This window comes from Lentinus tigrinus (assembly GCF_003813185.1).
Source record: "Lentinus tigrinus ALCF2SS1-7 unplaced genomic scaffold L226scaffold_6, whole genome shotgun sequence".
In the NCBI taxonomy this organism is placed as follows: Eukaryota; Fungi; Basidiomycota; class Agaricomycetes; order Polyporales; family Polyporaceae; genus Lentinus; species Lentinus tigrinus.
In genome coordinates, this window is record NW_027137915.1 from 422,540 (window position 1) to 442,110 (window position 19,571).

General features: G+C 55.5%; 9 protein-coding genes across 9 annotated transcripts; 6 read left to right on the plus strand and 3 right to left on the minus strand.

Moving 5' to 3' along the window:
- Positions 1-1,333: 1,333 nt before the first annotated feature.
- Positions 1,334-3,393, plus strand: L226DRAFT_568568 (uncharacterized protein; the record flags this gene model as incomplete). The annotated part of the gene is made up of 19 exons (XM_067684182.1): positions 1,334-1,353; positions 1,407-1,445; positions 1,502-1,512; positions 1,573-1,640; positions 1,695-1,730; positions 1,784-1,802; positions 1,856-1,869; positions 2,052-2,077; positions 2,132-2,157; positions 2,214-2,245; positions 2,311-2,335; positions 2,465-2,480; positions 2,532-2,571; positions 2,640-2,740; positions 2,794-2,818; positions 2,874-2,908; positions 2,958-3,046; positions 3,109-3,281; positions 3,340-3,393. 19 exons carry the CDS (start codon positions 1,334-1,336, stop codon positions 3,391-3,393), a joined length of 849 nt encoding a protein of 282 aa, XP_067538076.1.
- Positions 3,394-4,162: 769 nt separating this feature from the next.
- On the plus strand, positions 4,163-5,073 carry L226DRAFT_532291 (uncharacterized protein). Its single transcript, XM_067680230.1, has one exon. It carries the CDS (start codon positions 4,214-4,216, stop codon positions 5,066-5,068), a length of 855 nt encoding a protein of 284 aa, XP_067538077.1. The 5' UTR covers positions 4,163-4,213; the 3' UTR covers positions 5,069-5,073.
- A 901-nt stretch (positions 5,074-5,974) lies between these two features.
- On the plus strand, positions 5,975-6,350 carry L226DRAFT_568570 (uncharacterized protein; the record flags this gene model as incomplete). The annotated part of the gene is made up of 2 exons (XM_067684183.1): positions 5,975-6,127; positions 6,186-6,350. 2 exons carry the CDS (start codon positions 5,975-5,977, stop codon positions 6,348-6,350), a joined length of 318 nt encoding a protein of 105 aa, XP_067538078.1.
- A 180-nt stretch (positions 6,351-6,530) lies between these two features.
- Positions 6,531-7,421, minus strand: L226DRAFT_568571 (uncharacterized protein; the record flags this gene model as incomplete). Its single annotated transcript, XM_067684184.1, has 4 exons — positions 6,531-6,841; positions 6,895-7,106; positions 7,168-7,221; positions 7,276-7,421. 4 exons carry the CDS (start codon positions 7,419-7,421, stop codon positions 6,531-6,533), a joined length of 723 nt encoding a protein of 240 aa, XP_067538079.1.
- Positions 7,422-7,739: 318 nt separating this feature from the next.
- L226DRAFT_568572 (uncharacterized protein) lies at positions 7,740-9,297 on the plus strand (the record flags this gene model as incomplete). The annotated part of the gene is made up of 6 exons (XM_067684185.1): positions 7,740-7,820; positions 7,891-8,037; positions 8,098-8,118; positions 8,172-8,360; positions 8,415-9,077; positions 9,139-9,297. The coding sequence occupies 6 exons, from the start codon at positions 7,740-7,742 to the stop codon at positions 9,295-9,297; spliced, it is 1,260 nt and encodes a 419-aa protein (XP_067538080.1).
- A 263-nt stretch (positions 9,298-9,560) lies between these two features.
- L226DRAFT_324399 (uncharacterized protein) lies at positions 9,561-10,822 on the minus strand. Its single transcript, XM_067673920.1, has 2 exons — positions 10,005-10,822; positions 9,561-9,940 (listed from the first exon to the last, which is right to left on the minus strand). Exons 1-2 carry the CDS (start codon positions 10,755-10,757, stop codon positions 9,716-9,718), a joined length of 978 nt encoding a protein of 325 aa, XP_067538081.1. The 5' UTR covers positions 10,758-10,822; the 3' UTR covers positions 9,561-9,715.
- Positions 10,823-11,843: 1,021 nt separating this feature from the next.
- Positions 11,844-13,263, minus strand: L226DRAFT_521158 (aquaporin; the record flags this gene model as incomplete). The annotated part of the gene is made up of 7 exons (XM_067678685.1): positions 11,844-11,925; positions 11,990-12,116; positions 12,184-12,255; positions 12,335-12,512; positions 12,568-12,852; positions 12,908-13,031; positions 13,091-13,263. The coding sequence occupies 7 exons, from the start codon at positions 13,261-13,263 to the stop codon at positions 11,844-11,846; spliced, it is 1,041 nt and encodes a 346-aa protein (XP_067538082.1).
- Positions 13,264-15,152: 1,889 nt separating this feature from the next.
- On the plus strand, positions 15,153-16,159 carry L226DRAFT_324427 (uncharacterized protein). Its single transcript, XM_067673921.1, has 2 exons — positions 15,153-15,919; positions 15,992-16,159. Exons 1-2 carry the CDS (start codon positions 15,299-15,301, stop codon positions 16,040-16,042), a joined length of 672 nt encoding a protein of 223 aa, XP_067538083.1. The 5' UTR covers positions 15,153-15,298; the 3' UTR covers positions 16,043-16,159.
- A 1,391-nt stretch (positions 16,160-17,550) lies between these two features.
- Positions 17,551-19,376, plus strand: L226DRAFT_532297 (DUF500-domain-containing protein). The gene is made up of 4 exons (XM_067680231.1): positions 17,551-17,825; positions 17,893-17,958; positions 18,017-18,349; positions 18,624-19,376. The coding sequence occupies exons 1-4, from the start codon at positions 17,654-17,656 to the stop codon at positions 18,893-18,895; spliced, it is 843 nt and encodes a 280-aa protein (XP_067538084.1). The 5' UTR covers positions 17,551-17,653; the 3' UTR covers positions 18,896-19,376.
- The last annotated feature ends 195 nt before the right edge of the window (positions 19,377-19,571 follow it).

A 19,571-nucleotide genomic window follows, 5' to 3' on the forward strand; every position in this document is an offset into this window, starting at 1 on the left:
CACCTCTACATTGCTCTTGCGGAATAGGCTGACCGCCTTCACTCGAACCTTGTGAAGGGACACCGCCATCATGCGAAAGACAATAACGAGCAAGGGTCGTCGTCTACAAGACGCGGAGAGCGGCCCGGGACGAGGATCATCACGACCACGATTTCGGGCCCAGGGCACTAGTTTTATGGCGCTCCTAGAGGTCCGATTCCAATCTATCATGTGCGACGAGAACTCGATGGCTGACATGCCATCGCTTGCAGACCATGACCGGCCTGATGGTGCAAAGCTAGGACGCCCACCGTAGCGCCGCTTCGTACGACAGCTCACCCGATGGGCTGCTTAGTTTCTAGAGGTTCGTCGTCCTGCCCGCGGTACGTCTCGCAATTGTTGCATCAATAGTGTTGACTTGCTGAGCGTCGGTCGCGGCAGGTTGGACTGGCCGCCACAGTCCGGATCGGCGTCGTGATACCCGGCTCGGAACTAACGTCCGAGTGGATTCCTTCGAAGACACATCCGGGTCCAAGGCAGATGGCATGGTTCAGGTATGCACCCCATCTTCCGTGAGCATCTCCTAAACCTCACGAATGTGTTCAGATGAACATGGTCGTTCATGTGTAGTCGGCCGTTGAGTAGCAATCTGTTGAATGTGTGCCTCTGGACTGACCTCAGTTCCCTAGTGTGAGTTCTAAAGTTTAGCTGCAGGTTTTTAACCACCTTACCATTCTCTTCCCTCCATGCGTCACGATGGAAACCCTTCCTGCCAGGAAGCTAGTACATCAATCACAGTAAGTAATAATACGATACAATCGGAGTCACCATGGCCGCTGCTGCAAGAAGAGGCGGGCGTACACTATTATCGGTAGATAGACGCTTAAGCGGGGCGCAAGCGTCGTCATCCGCGTCATGCACTACGACCCACTACGACCCACTTCCCAGTATCGGTTGCGGTTAGTCTCTGATAGGCTTCAATGCGTAGGAAGTGGCGCTATAATGCGGTGAGTGTCCGTTCCTTTAGCCGCTTGTGTTGAAGTTTTCATCGCCTCTCCGTCTTCGCGGGCTTCTATTTCTTCAATGTGCCGTGATATCTCGGAGGTGCACCATATACAGAACCGGCGACTCTCATGCTGTGGATCTTCTCGGACGCCACCCGTTCGCCATATTAAACTCAATCGTCGTACCCAGAACAAACGCCGACGATGGTGGCATGTCGTGTTATAAACGACTGGCCGTGGTCTTGCATTCTGCGGTGCATCCAGCAACTTCCGGTTCAAATCTAACTCTTAGAGGGGGTTTTCGAACAAGAACCGCGGTCTCGCACCCACAACAGGCAAAGAAAACCACTATGGGCTTCGTCGAAGACACGTATGTACACTTTCCCCTGCCTCATTATACAGCATCAATTTAGTCCGTGCCAGCATGGGCTGGCTACTCATCGGAGTGCTGCTCTCCGCAGCGTGAGTTCTCTCTCTCCCAACAGTTTGCTCAGCGGTGCTAATTGCGAATTTCGTAGACTGTGGGGTGGTGAGTGTCGTCGTTGACGAATGGCATGAATTCGCTGGCAGATCACCCATAGAACATCAGTTTCTCTCGCACAGGCGTTCAGCTATTACATCGGCTACCCGGGCGATAGGCCGTACCTGAAGTTCCTGGTTAGTCCTGATATAGCTTCGTCTGAGCGCGCATGCTGACCAGGCTCCATCCAGGTGGCGACTGTCTCCGCGCTAGAAACCATACATCAGGTATCGAGTCAAAGAGTCTATCCATTTGACCGCCTCAATTCATCTTGTCACAGGGCGTCATATCGTACGCAAGTGAGTCATGCTGCAGACATGAAGTTTCTCCTCGCTGACGAAGTGGAGTGTAGTCTTCCACTATTTAGTGAGCGATTACTCCAATGAGGTTGCTCTGAACGACATATCGGTGTAAGCACAAATCCTAGTTCTTTATGATAAGTTTTCGAATGACACGTGCAGATCGATGGTGGTCATGGTATTCTTGGACGTCTGCGCCCAATCGTCGATTAATGTGAACATGTTCCGTGTGCTAATGAGACCTCACAGGCCCTGACCGCTGTCGTCGTGCAAAGGTGAGGTATCCTGCGCATCGATTGACAATGGAACTTACTGGAAGCACTGTTCAGCTTCTTCGCCGTACGGATTTATAGATGTAAGTACGACAATGTCTAGTACATCGACGAGCTACTGCTAACACGGGCTTACTAGTCAGTAGCAAAAAACTCGTGGTGGTACCTGTGGTACGTCCGATTACTCGGTCCGATGTGTGGCCGTAGATTCGTCTTGCTAACGGTTCAAATCGCAGATCGGACTGATTATCACGGCGTTCGGTACGTCAGCTACGGTATCCATTGCCCCGCGTCCGTTCGACCTGAGAGTGACGGCCATTTGAGGGGTTTCTTTTGGTATGTGTGAATGTAGTCTTCGCGTGCAAAATCAGCTCACATTCTTTCCATCAGCCTATGCAGCGAAAGCGTACGCTCCTTCTTTGCCATACCGTATCATTCAGTACTCACTACGGGGTAGTTCCTCTCTCACGGTATTCGCAGAACTGGATAAGCTCAAGGTGACAATCCCTAGATGTGTCCTGTTCGTGTGTCAGGATGACGATGCTCACTAGACATGATCTTGCAGGCCCTGTCGCTCGCAATGAACGTTTCAGCAGCAGTAACGGACGTGACCATAGCAGTCATCCTGTGCACATTACTGCACGTCTCGAAAACCGGACATGCAAGGTAGCTCGGATATTTCCGACATAACGCATTCTATTGATTTCATATTCATACAGGTCGAACCGATTAGTCAACAAACTGGTGTGTCGGAATCACCGGGGACCACCAGCGCAGTCACTAACCACGTGATCCTAAGATCACTTTCACGGTCAACACCGGCCTCCTGACTAGGTGAGGAGGACCTTCTCAGCTAGCTGTGCATCCTAACCCATATACTCAGTACCTGCGCATGCTTGTCACTCATCACCTACCTGGCCCTTCCCGATTACTACTTTGTATACATGGCTCCCTTCTTGCTCATGGGCCGTCGTACGTCTTTCTACCAATCGTCTTTCATCTCTTTACACCTGCTACGACAAATGTGCTTGCAGTATACTCCAACTCTCTCCTTGCGACTTTGAATACACGAGAGCGGCTGCGAGAAGACTTGAACGGTTCACTCAACGAGATCGCCATGGGCCATATCCAATGTCACCCATCGCGTTCCGTTCACCTTGATCTAGAATTGAACGAGACTTTGCCAAGAGTTGCATCTACGATATCGGTGAGTATTATTGTCTCGTTTTCGCTATCACCACGAATCGCTCAATGCTGGGTCCTAGTCCAATCCTGCGAAGATCTCTCTTGAATCCCCGGAGGCCCCGAAGACGATTTAGGAAGCGAATGCGCACCTCAACAATACTTAGAGGCCGGAAGTCGGAATGACTTAGTCTGCCGTCGGTGAGGAACATTAAATTCGCCGTGCCTCATAGCATCATGCCTCACTGGCTGTATCGCAGTCCTCAGATTGTGTCATAACAAACATACAGAATCATTTGGCCTCGTAATTGTCATATGTAGCCTGCCCTGTGCCTCCAGCCTAGACCTATAAGACCTCCGAGTCGCAGGCTGTATGCATTTTCCCCGCTATAGCGGTTATTGTCAACTACCTGCAACATATGATACAACGAGATTACCCTCGAAGTCCGACCTAACTTGCTTCACTAGTATCCGCTCCCTCAGTACCGGTGGGTCCCAGCTCTCCTCGTCAACGTAGACGCGAACTACGGCACATTGGTGCACGCGCACGCGCAGTTTCTTCAAGGGGAATCCCGCTCCCGCTCTGCTGAGGAGCATGCGGCGCATGTATGTACTAGCCGGCCCCAAGGAGTCCTGGAAGCGCTCACATGGTGGCGGAACGAAATACCGGGCGTCTCCGGGGATACTAGCCTCACCCAACGTTATCGGCTCGCATCACAGTGTGTACCCCCAGCGTAACAAACTTTAGAATCGCCACGCCCTGACAACGAGCAACATTTCCAAAGTCATTTGGTGGTACGATACACTTGTCATATTTCTCCTGGGGACGGACGTGGATGTCTAACATTGTGAGTTTACAGCACTATTGCATATACTCGCGATACCCAGGGTTACTACACGCGGCTGAAGAGAACCCCCTTCTACCACAGTCTCTCTCACCGAAGCACCACCACTATTATGGCGGATATTCCTTCTGGCATGTTCTGTGCCGGGCAGCGTTTCTCCCTCATCGCCTCCGAACGCACCCTTACCTTCACCATCGATAGACCATTCATGCCCTTCACCAAGAGCGTCGTCCTGCTCGTACGCTCTCAGGAACTCGGTCCAGATCCCGTTGTAATCAAGATATACGACCCTCGCTTCTTAGACGAGAGGTTTCCCCTCCCCGTGCCGACTGCTCTGAATCCTCATCGCCATTGGTCCCTCGCCGCCGAGCGAGCCTCCGTCGCCTTCCCACCCGGCACCTACAAGGACGAAGATCAGCTCTATGCAGACTTGCCTGATGATCCTCAGGCTCACGCAGAGCGCGCTGCTCTGTGGGAGGCCCATTTCCGCCACCTCTCCACCCAGTGTTTCAAGGACGAGAAGATGGCGTACGAGAATCTACGCGTGCTACAGGGCACCGCCATCCCTCGTCTACTCCTCACCGGTGTCATTATTCCTCCAGATGAACGTGCTATCCAACCCCCTGCCATCGTTCTCGAGTACGTGCCGGATGCAGTCAGCTTGCGTGACGTCTCTATCGAGGCAGTCGATGCAGATCTATGGACCGCGCTCGTCCGTGTCGTCGAGAGTTTCAAGACATATGACGTTTGCCATAACGACATCAACCAGAACAATATTCTGTTCACGCCCCGGGAACACCCTAAGCGCGTTGTTGTCATTGACTTCGGGTGCGCGGCGGTTAGGGAGGACGAGGACGATGAGACTTGGGAGCGAATCAAGTTTCAGACGGGTGACGGCAGACGTTTACGATTGGTGTTACAGCAAAAGGGTGTAACTATCGCAGCCAAGGACTCTCCTGCTGCTTAATCGGCACATGGTACGTGTCTGCACTTCACGCCTTCTATATCTATTGACGATATTGTTGTCACAGGGATATCATCTAGTACGCCTGAATGTAGCCCTGCTGATGATGTGGTGTTGGCTGACGCATTTTGACTCGTTGTCGGTGAAGATGTTGCTTCGACCAGCTTTCAGTGAACGCGAATCTCAATTCACACTTCGTCTCCTAGGCCCAGTCACAGGACGACGGCAAGACTTCCCAGCTCCGAGGGCTGAAACTGGCATGTCATCAGGACTCCGGCCGCCCCTACAGCTATCACGTAGGCCTGTGTTGGTGCCGCAACGAGGACATCAAGCCGCCTCCCGGGCGGTCATGGAGACTTGCTTTGACAGCATCCCTACCACGGCCGAGATCGTTGCTACCAACAGCTTCAGTGGTGCGCCTCTTCAATATATATTATCCAGATCTATATGCTCACTGCACATCATCTTAGAAATCACGTATCACTTCCTCATGCGAATATTGCTCGCGAATGCGCACATAATGAATTGTATCTGAACGTGGACTCTGCTACTGTATCTACCATCAATGTATGTGTGGTATTCTGAGTTATTTCGAGAGAGGTAGGCTCGTCTGATGTTGGTCGACTTGCCGGCATGGACGTGAACCACTGCTTCGTCTGAGCATCGCCAGAAGGCGTTGCCCGAGACGAAGCGAGTCGCGATGCCTTCCGGCGCCTACAGCCTGGCGCTGCCCACGATGACGTCTCTCACATGAGACTTGGTCTGAGGTCTCTGGGAGGGCTGGAGCTTGCTCTCGACCACCACGACACAGTGCCCTGCTATCACACATTGACAACTCGACGACTTTCATCTCACCGGCTGTCTGCTCAAATGTCATCTGGATCGCAGGAATCCCATCCTCATGCATTCATGGAGGAAGAGCTCAAGCGCGCACTGAACGAGCAAGCCTTTGGGATAATGAAATACGAGACGGTCTCAAGCTCGCCCATGAAAGCGACAGCGCGCGTCGTTCTGATTGAGAATGATGCTATTCTTGTGTCTTTGACGAGCAGAGGGTTCCAGGTACGTCGCGGGGCAGTCTATAAAGATCACTGGCAGGTACGGACACCGTCCCTTGCAGCTCCACCACCCGACGGAGTCACCCATGGACCCCGACTCCGATGCGGAGAACGTTTTCGAGACGCTTGAGCAGCTATTGATAAACGTCAGTCCCAAGTTTGAAGCGGCCCACAGGAGCGCGCTCCAGGCGAAGCTTCAGTCCCTGGGCTCTCCGGATGGGGCGTAGGGTACGTGCTATACCGGCGTTGCGTGTGATCAGACAGCACTCACTGCGCGCACCGACCAGGAGACATTATGATCTATATCGCTAGAAGAACAGAAGATACCAAAATGTAATGTGTACCATGGGTGTTGTACAAATGCGAAGCAGTGCGCACTCTTCTATCCTGAAGTCACCGAACCACGCTCAGTCCTTGAAGCTACCGGTCTCTTGCCTACGCCGAAGCGCGTCTCGGTACGCGTCCTCCGTGAAGATGAAGTCTGACTGATTCCGCACCTTCTTGATCGTCTCATTAATCCACTTCCTCTCCTCCTCGCCTCGCAAGCAGTTCGCCCACCATCTATCCATGCTACTTCTGATCGTCTGCGAGTTGAGTTGTTGATTCGCACTCTGCTCGGCCAGGACGAACAGCAGGAAGCCGGCGTTGTACTGTTCCAAACCAAACTCGGACAGACACTTCAGGATGCGGGATATACGGAGATAGTTGTGTGGCGCGCCTGTTGGTCGTGGTAAGCTCACCGTTGACATGTATGTGGTTTGTGCCACTCACGGACGAGGTTCCGATATCTAGCCTCCCAATTCGCGGCGCGGCGGAGCTCTCCAGTCTCTTTGGAAACCACTTCCATGCCGTAGAAGCCAAGCATCATCTCATACGATCGCTCCAGTCGTTCCAGGACCTTTGGATCCTCTTTCATAGCCGCGATCTCATGCTTCTGCAATGGCTGTGCTTCGAAGTTCATCCCATACTCCTGTATGGGGAACCTGTACATCATTAGATTAGCTTAAGATACACGCGAGTGCACCAAGACTCATGCAGACGTACAGCCATTGGATATAACCATGCTTATACTCAAGCCTCTGGTAGTCCGTCTTCCACCTGACGAAGACGATCGCACTCAGTTGCGGCGGCTACCATTGGAACTTGTCTTACTGTTCATGCAGAGCATCGATCAGGAGATTGTCCGGTTTGCAGCGCCTGGCGTTCTTGTAGAACTCAAGGTTCGCGTTCAGCGATGGCTCATCGGGTATGCGAGGATAACCCTCCAAGAACTCGCGCACATCTCCGGGGAGGGACATAGCACTGGAAAGGCGACGCGCACAAGAAAAAGGAATGTAAGAGGGCTTGAGACTGTGGACTGGAAGAGGTCTGGTATATCGCGGAAGTAGTGCAAACATGAAACGGGAATCCGAGGACGCGTCTCTCCATGACGCGTCTCATTAAACGATAAGTGTCGGAGGGACAATGTTGCTATCGGAGTGTGAACCTAATTATCGGGATTTAAAATGCAAACAAGGCGTGGTAAACCGGCGCAGCCGATCAGCCACAACCGCGTCGACGGCGTCTGTCACGGCTAACCAAGTTGAAGGCATTCCATGCCGGGCATCACCAGAGCCATGCCTTCTGCATCGTCATCCACCTCCAACATCTCCGTATCCGACGCCCTCGCGAATCTCACCAAAGCGGCAACAGTCGCAGTGCGTTTTCCTCTGCTCTTTGTCCGTTCTCCTTGGTTCTCGGTGGCTGAGGGGTCTCGTATGTGTCTAGTTCAATGTTGTACAAGGAGCGCAAGAACAGGCACAAGAGGAAGCTGCGAGGCTGCGGGAGGAACGAGATGACGCTCTGAAAGCGTTACAGGAGGCGCAGTTGGACGCGAAGGATCTGGAAGTTCGTGAGGAAGGATGGAAGGCTGCTGTGCGTTATACTCCTGTCTGCTCGCGTTCACTTGCTCATTCGCGCTATCCTCACCGCCAGTTGGACAAGTCAGACCTTACCGTGAGGCAGTCGTTGTGATGAGCACGCTCAATGCTCACCACCGTGGCACACAGATTAAGCACCAAGCAGAGACGATCGCACAGCTCCGCGCGGAGATACAACAATGGAAGACCCAACTGAACCGTCTTGAGGAATCGTCAAGACAAGAGATTGACGGGTGGAAGGAGCAATATCGGCGGGCAGAGCACGAACGCACGCGCCTCTCCGCGCGCATTGAGGAGCTCATCGCCGGACAACTCGCCGTACGTGACCTTTCCCTTCGATCCCTCACAACGCGCCTCAATCATCATGCCCAGTGGAACGCTGCTGCCCATGCTTACACCGCACCCTTCACTCCCCGCATGGCATATGCCAACGTCGAAGAACCCGCTATGTCTTCATCAGGAACCAAGCGGGCATCCACCTCCCATTCACACCGAGCTGGTACCCCGCACACGGGCCGCGTCCCCGCAGATGATGAGGGTGGCCCCTCAAGCACTGCACGGAAGTCGAGAGCGCCGCAAAGTTCGCGCAGTGTCGCACAGGCGGAATCCCAGTCTCGCAACACGTCCCCCACCCGCCCACGACGACGTAAGGATAACGTGTCCGCGGTGGAAGCCCAAGTAGCTAGCGGCAGCCGCACTACTCCTCGTACCACAGCAGCCTCTCGATCCGCCCCGTCGCAACCGCAGTCTCAACCACGACAGCAGGTCATCAGGCGTGTCACAGCGTTCGTTGACGTGAAGGAGGAGGAGGAAACGGATGACGCCTTGGATGAGCTGGACTCTGAGTCTGCGGCTTCGGGTTCAGTGTACGATCCAGACGAGGCGCCGCCGATCCCGCCAGGCGGTAGGAGGAGGCGGACATCTGCGAAGCATAAGAGGGCGCAACAGTTTGACGAGGAGGAACAGACCGCGTACGAGGACGAGGACGAGGAGAGTAATGAGGCGGAGGATGACGAGCTGTTGCTCGGACCCAAGGTCTGTCCTGCTGCCATTGTCAACCGTACTGACGGAGCTGACGGTAATGCTTCGTTCGCAGACAAAGAAGCCTCCACGAGCACAAGGTGGAGGCACGAAGCAGTCTCGCCCGAGTGTAGGCAGGAAGCAGCCAGGTTCGACGAAGAAGCGCAAGATCGATGTTGACGGGAACGCAGCCTCTGGCAGAGCCGGACCGGTAAAGGCGGCGAAGACGAGATGATGTAGTCGCGCACGTCGTTACTTTGCCAGCCTGCTCCTGATTCTGCATGTGTGTATATTTAGTATCTATTGTACGTGGATGGATGTGTCTACTTTCAACCCGGCACATGGTCAAGTTATCACCAACTTTATGGCGATCTTGAACGGAAAGACCAGTAGAAGCAATAGCCTCTCAGGGAAGGAGGACGCATCCGCGATTCCTTGCTACATGCCCCACACCCGCACACTGGCAGCACCGCGGGCTACCCCATCGCAAGCACAATCTCACCCGCTGTTGCGGGTCACCAGGTACTTTACAGAGGTCGTTCGAGGCAGGCGATGTCATGGGCAACCTGGAATTCCGAGCCCGCGGGGTCGAATTCGGGTTCAGTGTATGCGCCAGACGACGCGCCGTCAGATCCGCCTAGCCGACTTAAACTTCACCACCAGGAACGTTGGTCGCGCGACGCTTGCTCACGTTCGATAGCGTCAAGGAAGGCAATCCCAATAGACCTCGTGTGCGTCCCGTATTGCTCAAGGTACCCCGACCTGAAGGCTTGATATAGAGGGTCGTTCGGCCGGGGACGAGGATAGTATGGATCGTTCACGAAGAAGGGTTGGACCAGGTCCACGACGTCTTCAACGCACTTCGACCACTTACGGACCTGTTCGCCGTCAGCCTGGTGGACAAAGACTGAATGTATGCTATATGCTGCATGCTGACTCAACTTGGTTGAAATCGATGACGAAGAACGTGTATCCTCCCGCCCCATCCCCGCCGAGGACGAACTCCACGTCTCGAGCGTCCGCCCCGGCCCGGTTATGCATCCAGCCCAACATCTCGCCCATGCCCTCCGCAACCTCCTCCGCAGGCGGAAGCTCTGGCATGTATGTGCGCAGAACTCCGTACCGATGGACGTCGAGTGGGAAGTTCGAGCTGTTGACGAACTTCGGGGTGTCATTCGAAAGCGTTTTCCCGAAGTACAGCCTGCACAAGGCGGGACCGACTTGAACGGCCGGAGGGAAGAACTTGTCCTTCAGGAAAACCCGGACGTCCCAGGGCAGAGCGTGGACACGATCCATCGCGTACGTTGGCGCGTCGAAGACGGACATAAGTTTGCGCGTCACGGTCGGGCGGTCGGAACGGCGACGAGGTTTGAGCTTGCAGAAGGGAGAGCTTGCGGCAGTATCAGTGGTGATGAATCCGCCATCATCAGGCTCGACCAGAGGATTGTTGTAAGCCAACGCTCTCGGGATCCCGAAGAAGGAATAATCCGTGTTGCAGCACCAGTATATCTTGTCCAGCATTTCGTACTCATCCTGGAGCGTTGATGCTTCGTCGATGTTGTGAACCCGTTTGTACGCAACTGGACCGCCGCTGATGGCATACACCGTAGCGAAGCTGCCTGCACCGAGGCGGACAGGAGCCGCAACCTCGGATTCCTCGCGTGCCAAGGGTGGGGATTTCGCAAGCAAAGTCATAATGGAGACCAAGGCGTGTATTTGAAGCTGTTCCGGCAGTTGAAGGAGGCGGAGGAAGCGGTGTGGTGGTGGCTTACTTACAGATGAATCCGCGGGCCCAACGGTCAAGCGCTCAAGCGCTCAAGTCCGGCCCGTACGTACCCCGGGAGCCTGTAGTGTAAAGTTAACTGCAGATCTAGCAACGTCAGTCAACAGGCCAGAGTACAAATATTGTCTAGCTCCGTCTGCCGCCTCGCCAAGAAATAACGAGAGACATCGATGATTGCAGACCTTACCGCTCTGATTAGTTCGTGGTGAGTGCATATGCGTCCCCCGCGCACATCACCCATTGTCGATCGCAGTGCAGATGATCAGTAGGAACGTCTTTGCAGCGGGATATAGTACAGATGCCAATCATACAACAACAACAGCAACAGCAACTGCCGATACCCAAGAGGAGGAGGAAAGGAAATCGAAAGAGCACCAGAGAATAGCAAGCGGACAAGAGAAAGAGTAGATGGGAGCTCGTACGGTAAGAGTAGCGCTGTGTCGTCGTGGTATAGTAGCATACTGGATGCAGAATGCGTGAGATGCAGGGGGGCGGGGGCGGATGTGTGATGTGTGACATGTGAAGAGGAGACGGAACGGTTACGGTGTCGCGCGCGAGAGAGAGAGAGGGAGGAGGACGGGAAAGACATCGATGTCGCGGAAACTGTAGGTCCATGATGATGCGTGAAGAACGGAGATTGGAGGCCGAGGGAAAAATCAGGCACCCGAGAGGATCGGCGAGGCCAGGGCAAACAACCACCTGCAACCATGTAGAGCAACGGACGGAACCGGGACCGGAATCGAGATAGATGGTTTTGCGCGAGTCGGACCGGGAGGGATAGGGAGGGGACAGGGAGGAACGAGTGTGCAGGACGAACTATGGACAGACGAACGGATCGCGGCGGGGGAAGCCGCGGTACGGCCAGCGTGCGGAGAGTACCTATAGACAGCAGCCGTCTCCAGACGGATGGATGCGGGCGGTGAGCGATAGATACAGCTGTACAGGCGCATGCGGGTCGTGAGATGTCGTGAGTCGTGAGTCGTTTGTTCGTGGTGTCGTTAGACGTTTTCGACGCCCGCGATGGGGCGGCCCCGTTCTTCGGCCTTGGCGCGCTCGTGGTGTGCGCGTGCGCGTGCGTCACTGGAAGCAAGAAGTCTATGTCAGCATGTGTCCATAACACGAGAAGAGGACAGAGGATACGCACGGCCTGTTCACGATGGACTCGGAGCCGGTGAAGAAGAGGGCGTCGTAGATGAAGGTACCGACGAGCGCACCAACGATGGGAGCAATGACCGGGCACCACAGCCAGTACTGATGCCGGAACGAGAACACTGTGCAAGTTCACGTACATGTGTGAGCCCACAATGTGGAGTGCGGAAGGATCGAAGCACTGCTTACCTTGGCCGCCGTAGCCGACCATGGCGGTCAGTAGTCTGGGACCGAGGTCACGAGCAGGGTTAATGGCATAGCCTGGGTGTGGTCGAGATGAGTGTGAGAATACGACTTCAACCGGCGAATAGACAGAATCGCGGTGGGACGCGGGACGCACCGGTTTGCATCCCGAGAGCGATACCAATACCGAGGATCAAAATAAACAAGACGAGGGGAACGAGACCTGGAGGCGGGGGTCCGTTCCGCGCGTCGCCGATTGCGAGAACCACGATGAGTAGAACGGCCGTGCCCACGAACTCGTCGAAGAAGCATGACACCGAAGTCATGTAATCGAGCTAGAGACAGGTGGTCAGCCGTGTAAAACCTAGCAGGGAGTGAGTACGGACGTACAGCGTAGGTGGAGAACAGGCCCGCGGTTTTCAGGGTACGAATGTGCCGACCTCCCTCGATAATGTCGATGGCGTGGATGTAATTGGCGTATATGATCCCGGCGCCGCACAGTCCGCCCATGAGCTGGGCGAAAACGTATGCTGGGACCTTGCGCCAGGGGAAGTCCCGGAACGTCGCAAGAGCGATGGTCACTGCAGGATTGATGTGGCCTCCGGAGATGCCTGAAGAGACCCAAACGCCCAAGGCCGTACCAGCCGCCCAACCGAAGGCGAGAGAGAGATAGTCCTGTTTTACCAGACGTTAGTAAGAGTTCCGGAACAAACGCATGGGATGTACTCACGCCCTTGGGTGATGATGCGACGCTGGTGTTTGCTGAAAGCACAACTTGGCAATCCACGCCAGCACCGAAGATGATGAGAATCATGACGCCGAAGAACTCAGCGGCAGGCTCGCGAATGATCTCGCTGGGAAAGAGGAGATGCGTGAGATGAAGGAGCGATAGTGAATGAAGGGTGGGGCATACCGTATCCTTGACCATCTGTTCGGATATTTTGTATAATGCATAGCTAGCCCTTCGTCAAGGGACTCGGTGTGGTGAGTCGATGACGCAATGTCCTCATGATGGCTTGCGACCTCCTTGGAGAACTTGTCCGCCTCGGACGAGGTGAGGGTGGCGTGCTGCTTACGCTGGGACATGGTGGTGTGCTGGGGGAGTGGGGAAGGCGGGGACGGGACCGGGGGACACGAAGAAAACCGGGCGGGGGTATGGGGAGAGATTATATACGCGGGGTTGGCCAGGACTCCGAGCAGAAGAGCGGGAGATGGGCCGGCGCGGGGTCCGGGGATGGATCATGGCAAAATGGTTATGGGCAGAAATGGCGAGAAGGAGCGGGGATAATTATCCGGAACAGGAACGCACCACCGAGTGATGCAGGCAGATGGTCAGTCGGGTGAGGTGCACCATAGGAGTGTCGCATGACGGGCCCTGCGCCTCTGCTCTGATTCTCGTCCCAGTCCAAGGCTCAAGCCACCCACGCTCGCCAAACGAGAGAGACAAGTGACCCGCGACCCACATGTGATCGAGATCCCATCGCTCTCTGCCACGCTAGCGCGCGCCTCTCTGCCGTCTGCTCGTCTTTGCCCGCAATCCGGCGTGTGCTCTTTTCGCCAGTCTTTTCGATCAGCAAGTGCTCGTAAGTAGCTGCTCGTATTGCGCCGATTCTGCTCGCCAGCCAGTCCAGCCTCTCTGCTCAATCAGCCCTTCCAGCCCAGCCGAGAACAGCACCGTCGGCCTTCCTTCCGAGGACGTAACTGCGCCTTCCGCCCCCTCTACCCATCAGCCTCGTTCACCCCGTCCCCGCCAGGCAAGCCTTAGACGTCGCAACGCCCGCCGTCGTCCTCTGCGACACATGTGTCGTCTCGCTCCCGAACTTGTCTCGCCGTAATTCGAGCGTAAGCGGCTATTCTCAGCTGTCTTCCTCCTCATGCGACCAACGCCTCGATCACCATCTCATTATGGCGGAACTCGCTTCCGGGAGCATGGACTCTGTCCAGGAACCATCACAAGGCCTTAACCTCCTTGAAGCTTTCTGACCCACGGACGCTGCCCGGCCGCATCCCGTAAGTACGTATTGTGCCGTGCCTTCCCTTTACTGGCTACTCTGCAGGGACGGGTCCATCTTCTGTTCAGTGCGCAGCCAGCTCCTTCGGCATTCTGTGCCAGCCCCTACGTTCATCTCCATTACGATCTTGCGGGGGAAGAGAGTTTAAGCATATAGAATTATCAAGTAACCCTCCCGCCTGGACCCCGAGCACCGGCAGATCGCCGCTGATCGGTGGCGCCGCCTGGCCTGTCAGTCCGTCGAGGCACCGATTGCGGCATGGCATGCTCGGTGAGTGCAGGAACGTCAACGGGCCCGCCTTAACCATTGACAGGCAGTGTGGGTCCTTGACATCTCCGAAGCAAGAACGCGTTTGCAGCACGGTAGAGACGGACACAAAAATGTCACTGTGGGTCGGGGGCATACGAAGCAGCATCTCTGTGAGTGTCTGCCCGAGCAGCAAGGCCTTGAAACTGTCGCAGCATGCTCCAAGATGCACTGGCCCGGACGGCGGTGCATGAGTGGGTGCTTGTCATGAACGCAATCCCGAGAGAAACGCCTTGTCTTGCACTTTCTCCACACCCCGCAGTCCTCGTGTGATATGTGCAGCTTCTCAGGAATTACGTATGTATGGGGATCGCCCATGGGGGCGATCCCCATACATACCCCACTTCCCCACCATATTCCTAGGGGCCCGAACCTGGGGACATGACGGGGAGGCATGCTTCTCTTCGCCGCCTAACTCCGTAGCTGCGGTGCCGCAGACCACAGGAGCTCGGATGAGCCTGTTGCTACTCGGCAATGACCGCTACATCCCTCCCGTGCGCCCTCCAGGTATTTGTGGGTCAGCATAGCTCCTGGCCCAGTACTACCTGGCGTGCAATTCGAGACTTGCGTTCTGCAACGTCAGCCCGCAATGGGCGTCATCACTATCACCATTCCCTTGGTGGCGCTAGTTCTGGAACATGCGGGTGAAACTTGCACGCCTCTGCGATATTCGGGACGGGCTCATTCTGCCCGATGTAAGTCATGGCCATTCCTCTCTATGGTCGGATGCATCTTGAGATGTAATCCCGTTCCCGTTGTATTTCATACCACTTATTACTACTGTTCACTAGCTGTACGCCGTCATGGCGTATGTGCGGTTAACAGCCAGACCGCTGCGCTGCTTTGATCGCTGGCCCGGAGCACGGTCCCGACGCCCGACATTTTACCGGTCTGTACGTTCTCCCGACCCGCCGCTTCATAAAGTGTGTCCGGGTCGGGCAAGACGTCACCAGCGCAGGTGCTCCGATTGCCTTGCCGCACACTGCCGCACATGCCGCAAATATTGTGGCGTGATGCCCACACGGATGCAACCGTTCATCCTGAGGGATGATTCAAGCTTACCCATGATACGTCGTGGTCTAGACTCGGGACTTGCGGTATTGCGACCTTGCAGGTCCGCAGGAGCTTCGTTCTGGAGCCAGTGCACGGACGGCGGTAGACGTAGATGCCTCAGACAAGTCTCGGCCGGTACAGTACCCAGTGGGATGCTGTGCGATGGGCTCGAGCAGCTGTATATGTCGGGAGCAGTGGACCGCATATATCGAGAGTCGGTAGGGTCGAGAGTCCGACAAGACCTCGGAGTGGGCGAGACGTCCCGAACTCCGAGCCACGAGCGCCGACATCCCGACGGAGGCGGACCCCGATCACCTTATTCTCACACTCCCGCTCACCTCCTCGTTTTCCGCTGCCATCGGTGCACGCGCGTAAGTACGATCCGGGTCAATTTCTTTCAGGCCTCGCGCTGATACCGATTTCTCTGGGCTTCACGTCTTTAGGCCTCGTCTCATGATTCTCTCATCACCGCGATACACGAAATGGACGTGTAGGACGAGCGAATGACCAATCGTGTGGTCATGGGTTGCACCTGCGCGCAACGCCTCCTCCGATGCGGGAGGCCGCGCACTCGCACGGTACGTACGAATCTACGATGGCTCTGCGTTTCGTCCTGGTTTGTCGGACTACAGCTAGGCACGGTCGCCCTCGTGCGCGCGTGGACGTGCTGGACGATCGCGCTGTGACCTGTCACCCACCCGCCTGTTAGTCGTCCGATCGCAGAAACGTCAGCCTCGGGGACGCGTCTGGCCCGCTGTGACAGCGCGTATGTAGTTTCCCGACCGCCGGGCGCTGTGCACTAATGACAGTGACAATGTGTTCGATCGCGCCACATGAGCCTGAACGTAGTTACTAGTGGTGCCTCCGAGTGGATTTGGAGTGGATTGCGGGTTTTGGGTATAGCGGATGGGTGCGTCGGGCGAATGGAGACACATCACGCAGTAATGTATACGTACGCTCCGGGAGGACAAGGCCGCCGTTCTGATTGTCCTGAACCATGTTCTCGTGAATTTGTCGTAACGGCACGCAGGTGATACTTGTGTTCCTGAAGAGGACGCCCCACATCGCCTCGGAGGAGGAGAGGCACCTGGCAGACTCAAGAGTACTTTCCAATTCCTGAGTACGTGGTGCGCTTTCGCAGCTACCCTCAAGCCCTCTGATTCTATTCGGTTAGAAGGCGGACGCCGCGGAGACATAGTGTTTGTACCTATCTCTATCTCGAGCGAACGTGCTATTATGGGCCGTTGTTTCCCGCTCGGTGTCAGCGGACGCTTGCGAAGCTTCACAAATTGGGTCGACGAGGTTCCTGTACCGGGGGCTTCGACTTCTCGTGAGCTCATAACTGCGTGCATCTATCGCCGCTGTATCGGATAAAATTATTGCCCCACGCCTTCGCTGAGAGGCACAGATATCCTGGGCGGCGTTCAGTATCTGCGGGAAACATGCCTGCGAAGTCTGGGGTAGTGCGCCTGCGAACCATGGCGGTCGCTCAGAGTTTATACCTTCTTGGACAGATCCTCGAAAGAACAGCGATTAGTTCCCATGGCGCAGTCACAGGTTGTGCAAGCCGTATCGCAAGATTCATCTGCGCTGTCGGATTTCCCTGATGATGACGATGAGCCTAGCGGCGCAATGTTTCGCTCACCTCGATTACTATGTACCAGATCACTGAATGGCGGCAAGGAGGCGGCATCCGTCCAGACATGCACTGACCATGACTATCTGAGGCTATTTATGAGACCGTAATTGAAGCCTAGATGAGAACTGTCCGAGACGACCAAGATGGAGTCTGGTAGCGGTTAATTAGCGGATAGGAATGGATACCCAATACTCCTGGCCGTACAACCTTCTACAACTTCTCGGACATCATCGTGCGATGTAGTCAACGTCCGCAACGTCCAACGAACCAGCTGGATCAATGTCGAGCTTCTAGTGCATGTGATATGCCAACCCTAACCTCAAATGGGCAGTGCCGTTGTGGCGTAATGGGCGCCTCTCGCAACGGCCACATTGACTGTGCTCTTTGACTTGTTTACGACCTGACTGTACTCGCTGCTCGATTCAAACGATAACTTTTCTGACCATCTACTCCTTGGCTGACAACCATGTCGATGCTGGACAAGTTCCGCAAGGGTGCGCAGAAGGCCGGCATCCAGGCGTCCGCGTTCCTCAAGGAGGGCTCCAACAAGATCGCGAATGAGTCGCAACACTTCGTCCAGGGGTTTTCTCTACCAGGAGAGGCGGAGAAGGCAGCCAAGATTTTGGAGAGCTTCCTTGGTGCGTACTTAAATGATGAGATGGACGCTAAATGCAAGAGGTAACGAATATGTCGCCGTACCTACAGCCGACCCTGAGCATCCCGAATCCGCACTCAACTCTATCCCGAAGGTCGTCTTGCAACGAGCAAGAGGTACGTCCACCATAGTAGTCGTAGCGCATACACGAGTCCTCATTCCCATACCCTGCAGGCCTTGCCATCTTCTCCGTCATCAAGGCAGGCTTTGTCTTCTCCGGAAAGGCGGGCTCAGGCATCGTCATCGCCCGGCTCCCTGACGGCTCATGGTCCGCGCCCTCATGCATCGCGACCGGCGGTGTCGGCTGGGGTCTCCAGATCGGCGCCGACATCACAGACTTTGTCATCGTGCTCAACAGCGAGGAGGCCGTGCGTGCGTTTGCAATGGGCGGAAACGTGACCATTGGAGGGAACGTCTCTGCGGCGGCGGGCCCGATTGGCACGGGTGGGGCGGTTCAGGCGACGCTTGCGCATCCTGCGCCCATGTTCTCGTATTCGAAGTCGAAAGGTGCGTGGTTTGTCTTTGGGTTGTGCTACCTCCCCCCGCCCTGGCGCGCAGCTTGCTGCGCTGAGGAAGACGCCAAGTTTTCCCCGCGTCTGCGTTTGCGTGTATTGCATCATGGGAGATCTGCTTGTGTGACCGCTATGCGGAAATTGCGGTGGGAAGCAGAGTCGCGAATGCCAGGAACGAGCATACATTAGTACCGCACACTCGGGTGGCACAACGAGGCGTAGCCTTAATTCATTCAACGCAATTCACTCACACATCAGAACGCCTACAGGTCTCTTCGCGGGTCTCTCGCTAGAAGGCACCGTGCTCATTGAACGCAAGGACGCGAACAAGGAGTTCTACGGCTCCGTCGTCCCCGCCAAGGACATCCTCAGCGGGCGTGTGCCTCCGCCCGAGGTCGCATCCAAGCTCTACGAGGTCATCGAGGCTGCAGAGGGCATCGACGAGTCCGGCCTCCCCGAGTCTGCGTACGTCCCCACCGCTGCCGGAGACCACATGGACATTCAGCACGGTGGCACTGTCTTCGATGCCGAGGGCCACTGAGTTGCCGAGTCCTCTCGGCGCATAGCGTGAGCGTCGGGCGCGGACCCGCACCCGGACGTGGATCGGTAACAGGGGTCGGTGCCGTGGTGCGGGGGCGGGGATCTCGGAGCCGTAGCATCGGACGGTGCTAAGTTGTATGGAGGAGGGATGACGAAGATTCAGAGGCGTTGGAGGCTCCCCGAGTTCGGAGATCATCATGCTATGCGACTCGCGGACGGACTCTCGGATGGGTGGTGATCCGGAATGACTGAACGACTTCTACGATCCGTGTAATGATATGCCTATGACGTGCTGCTTTGGCTACATATTTTCCTTTCCCCTTTCCAGCTCACACTTACCTTCGTGTGTATATACGTACGTTGTTATGCGCAATCCCTCGTAGTTCTCACCGGCTTGCTCATGTCCTCACTGACCTTCGAGTCCTGTGGAACCTACTAGCTTAGTTCGAGGTGGAAGATCTGTAAGTGCGACTTATCCTGGGACCTGAACGACGTCCATGGCGATTGCTCCGAAAGACTCCGGAGCAACAGATTCATGTCGCTACGGAACACCTCCTTAAAGCGGGTCTTCACGCGTCACGTCGAATACAACGAAATGCTTGCGGTTATGACTCCGACTATCGTACAATTCTATCATCTGTGTATTTGGTACTGCGTCCGCAAGCGGTAGCAGAGCC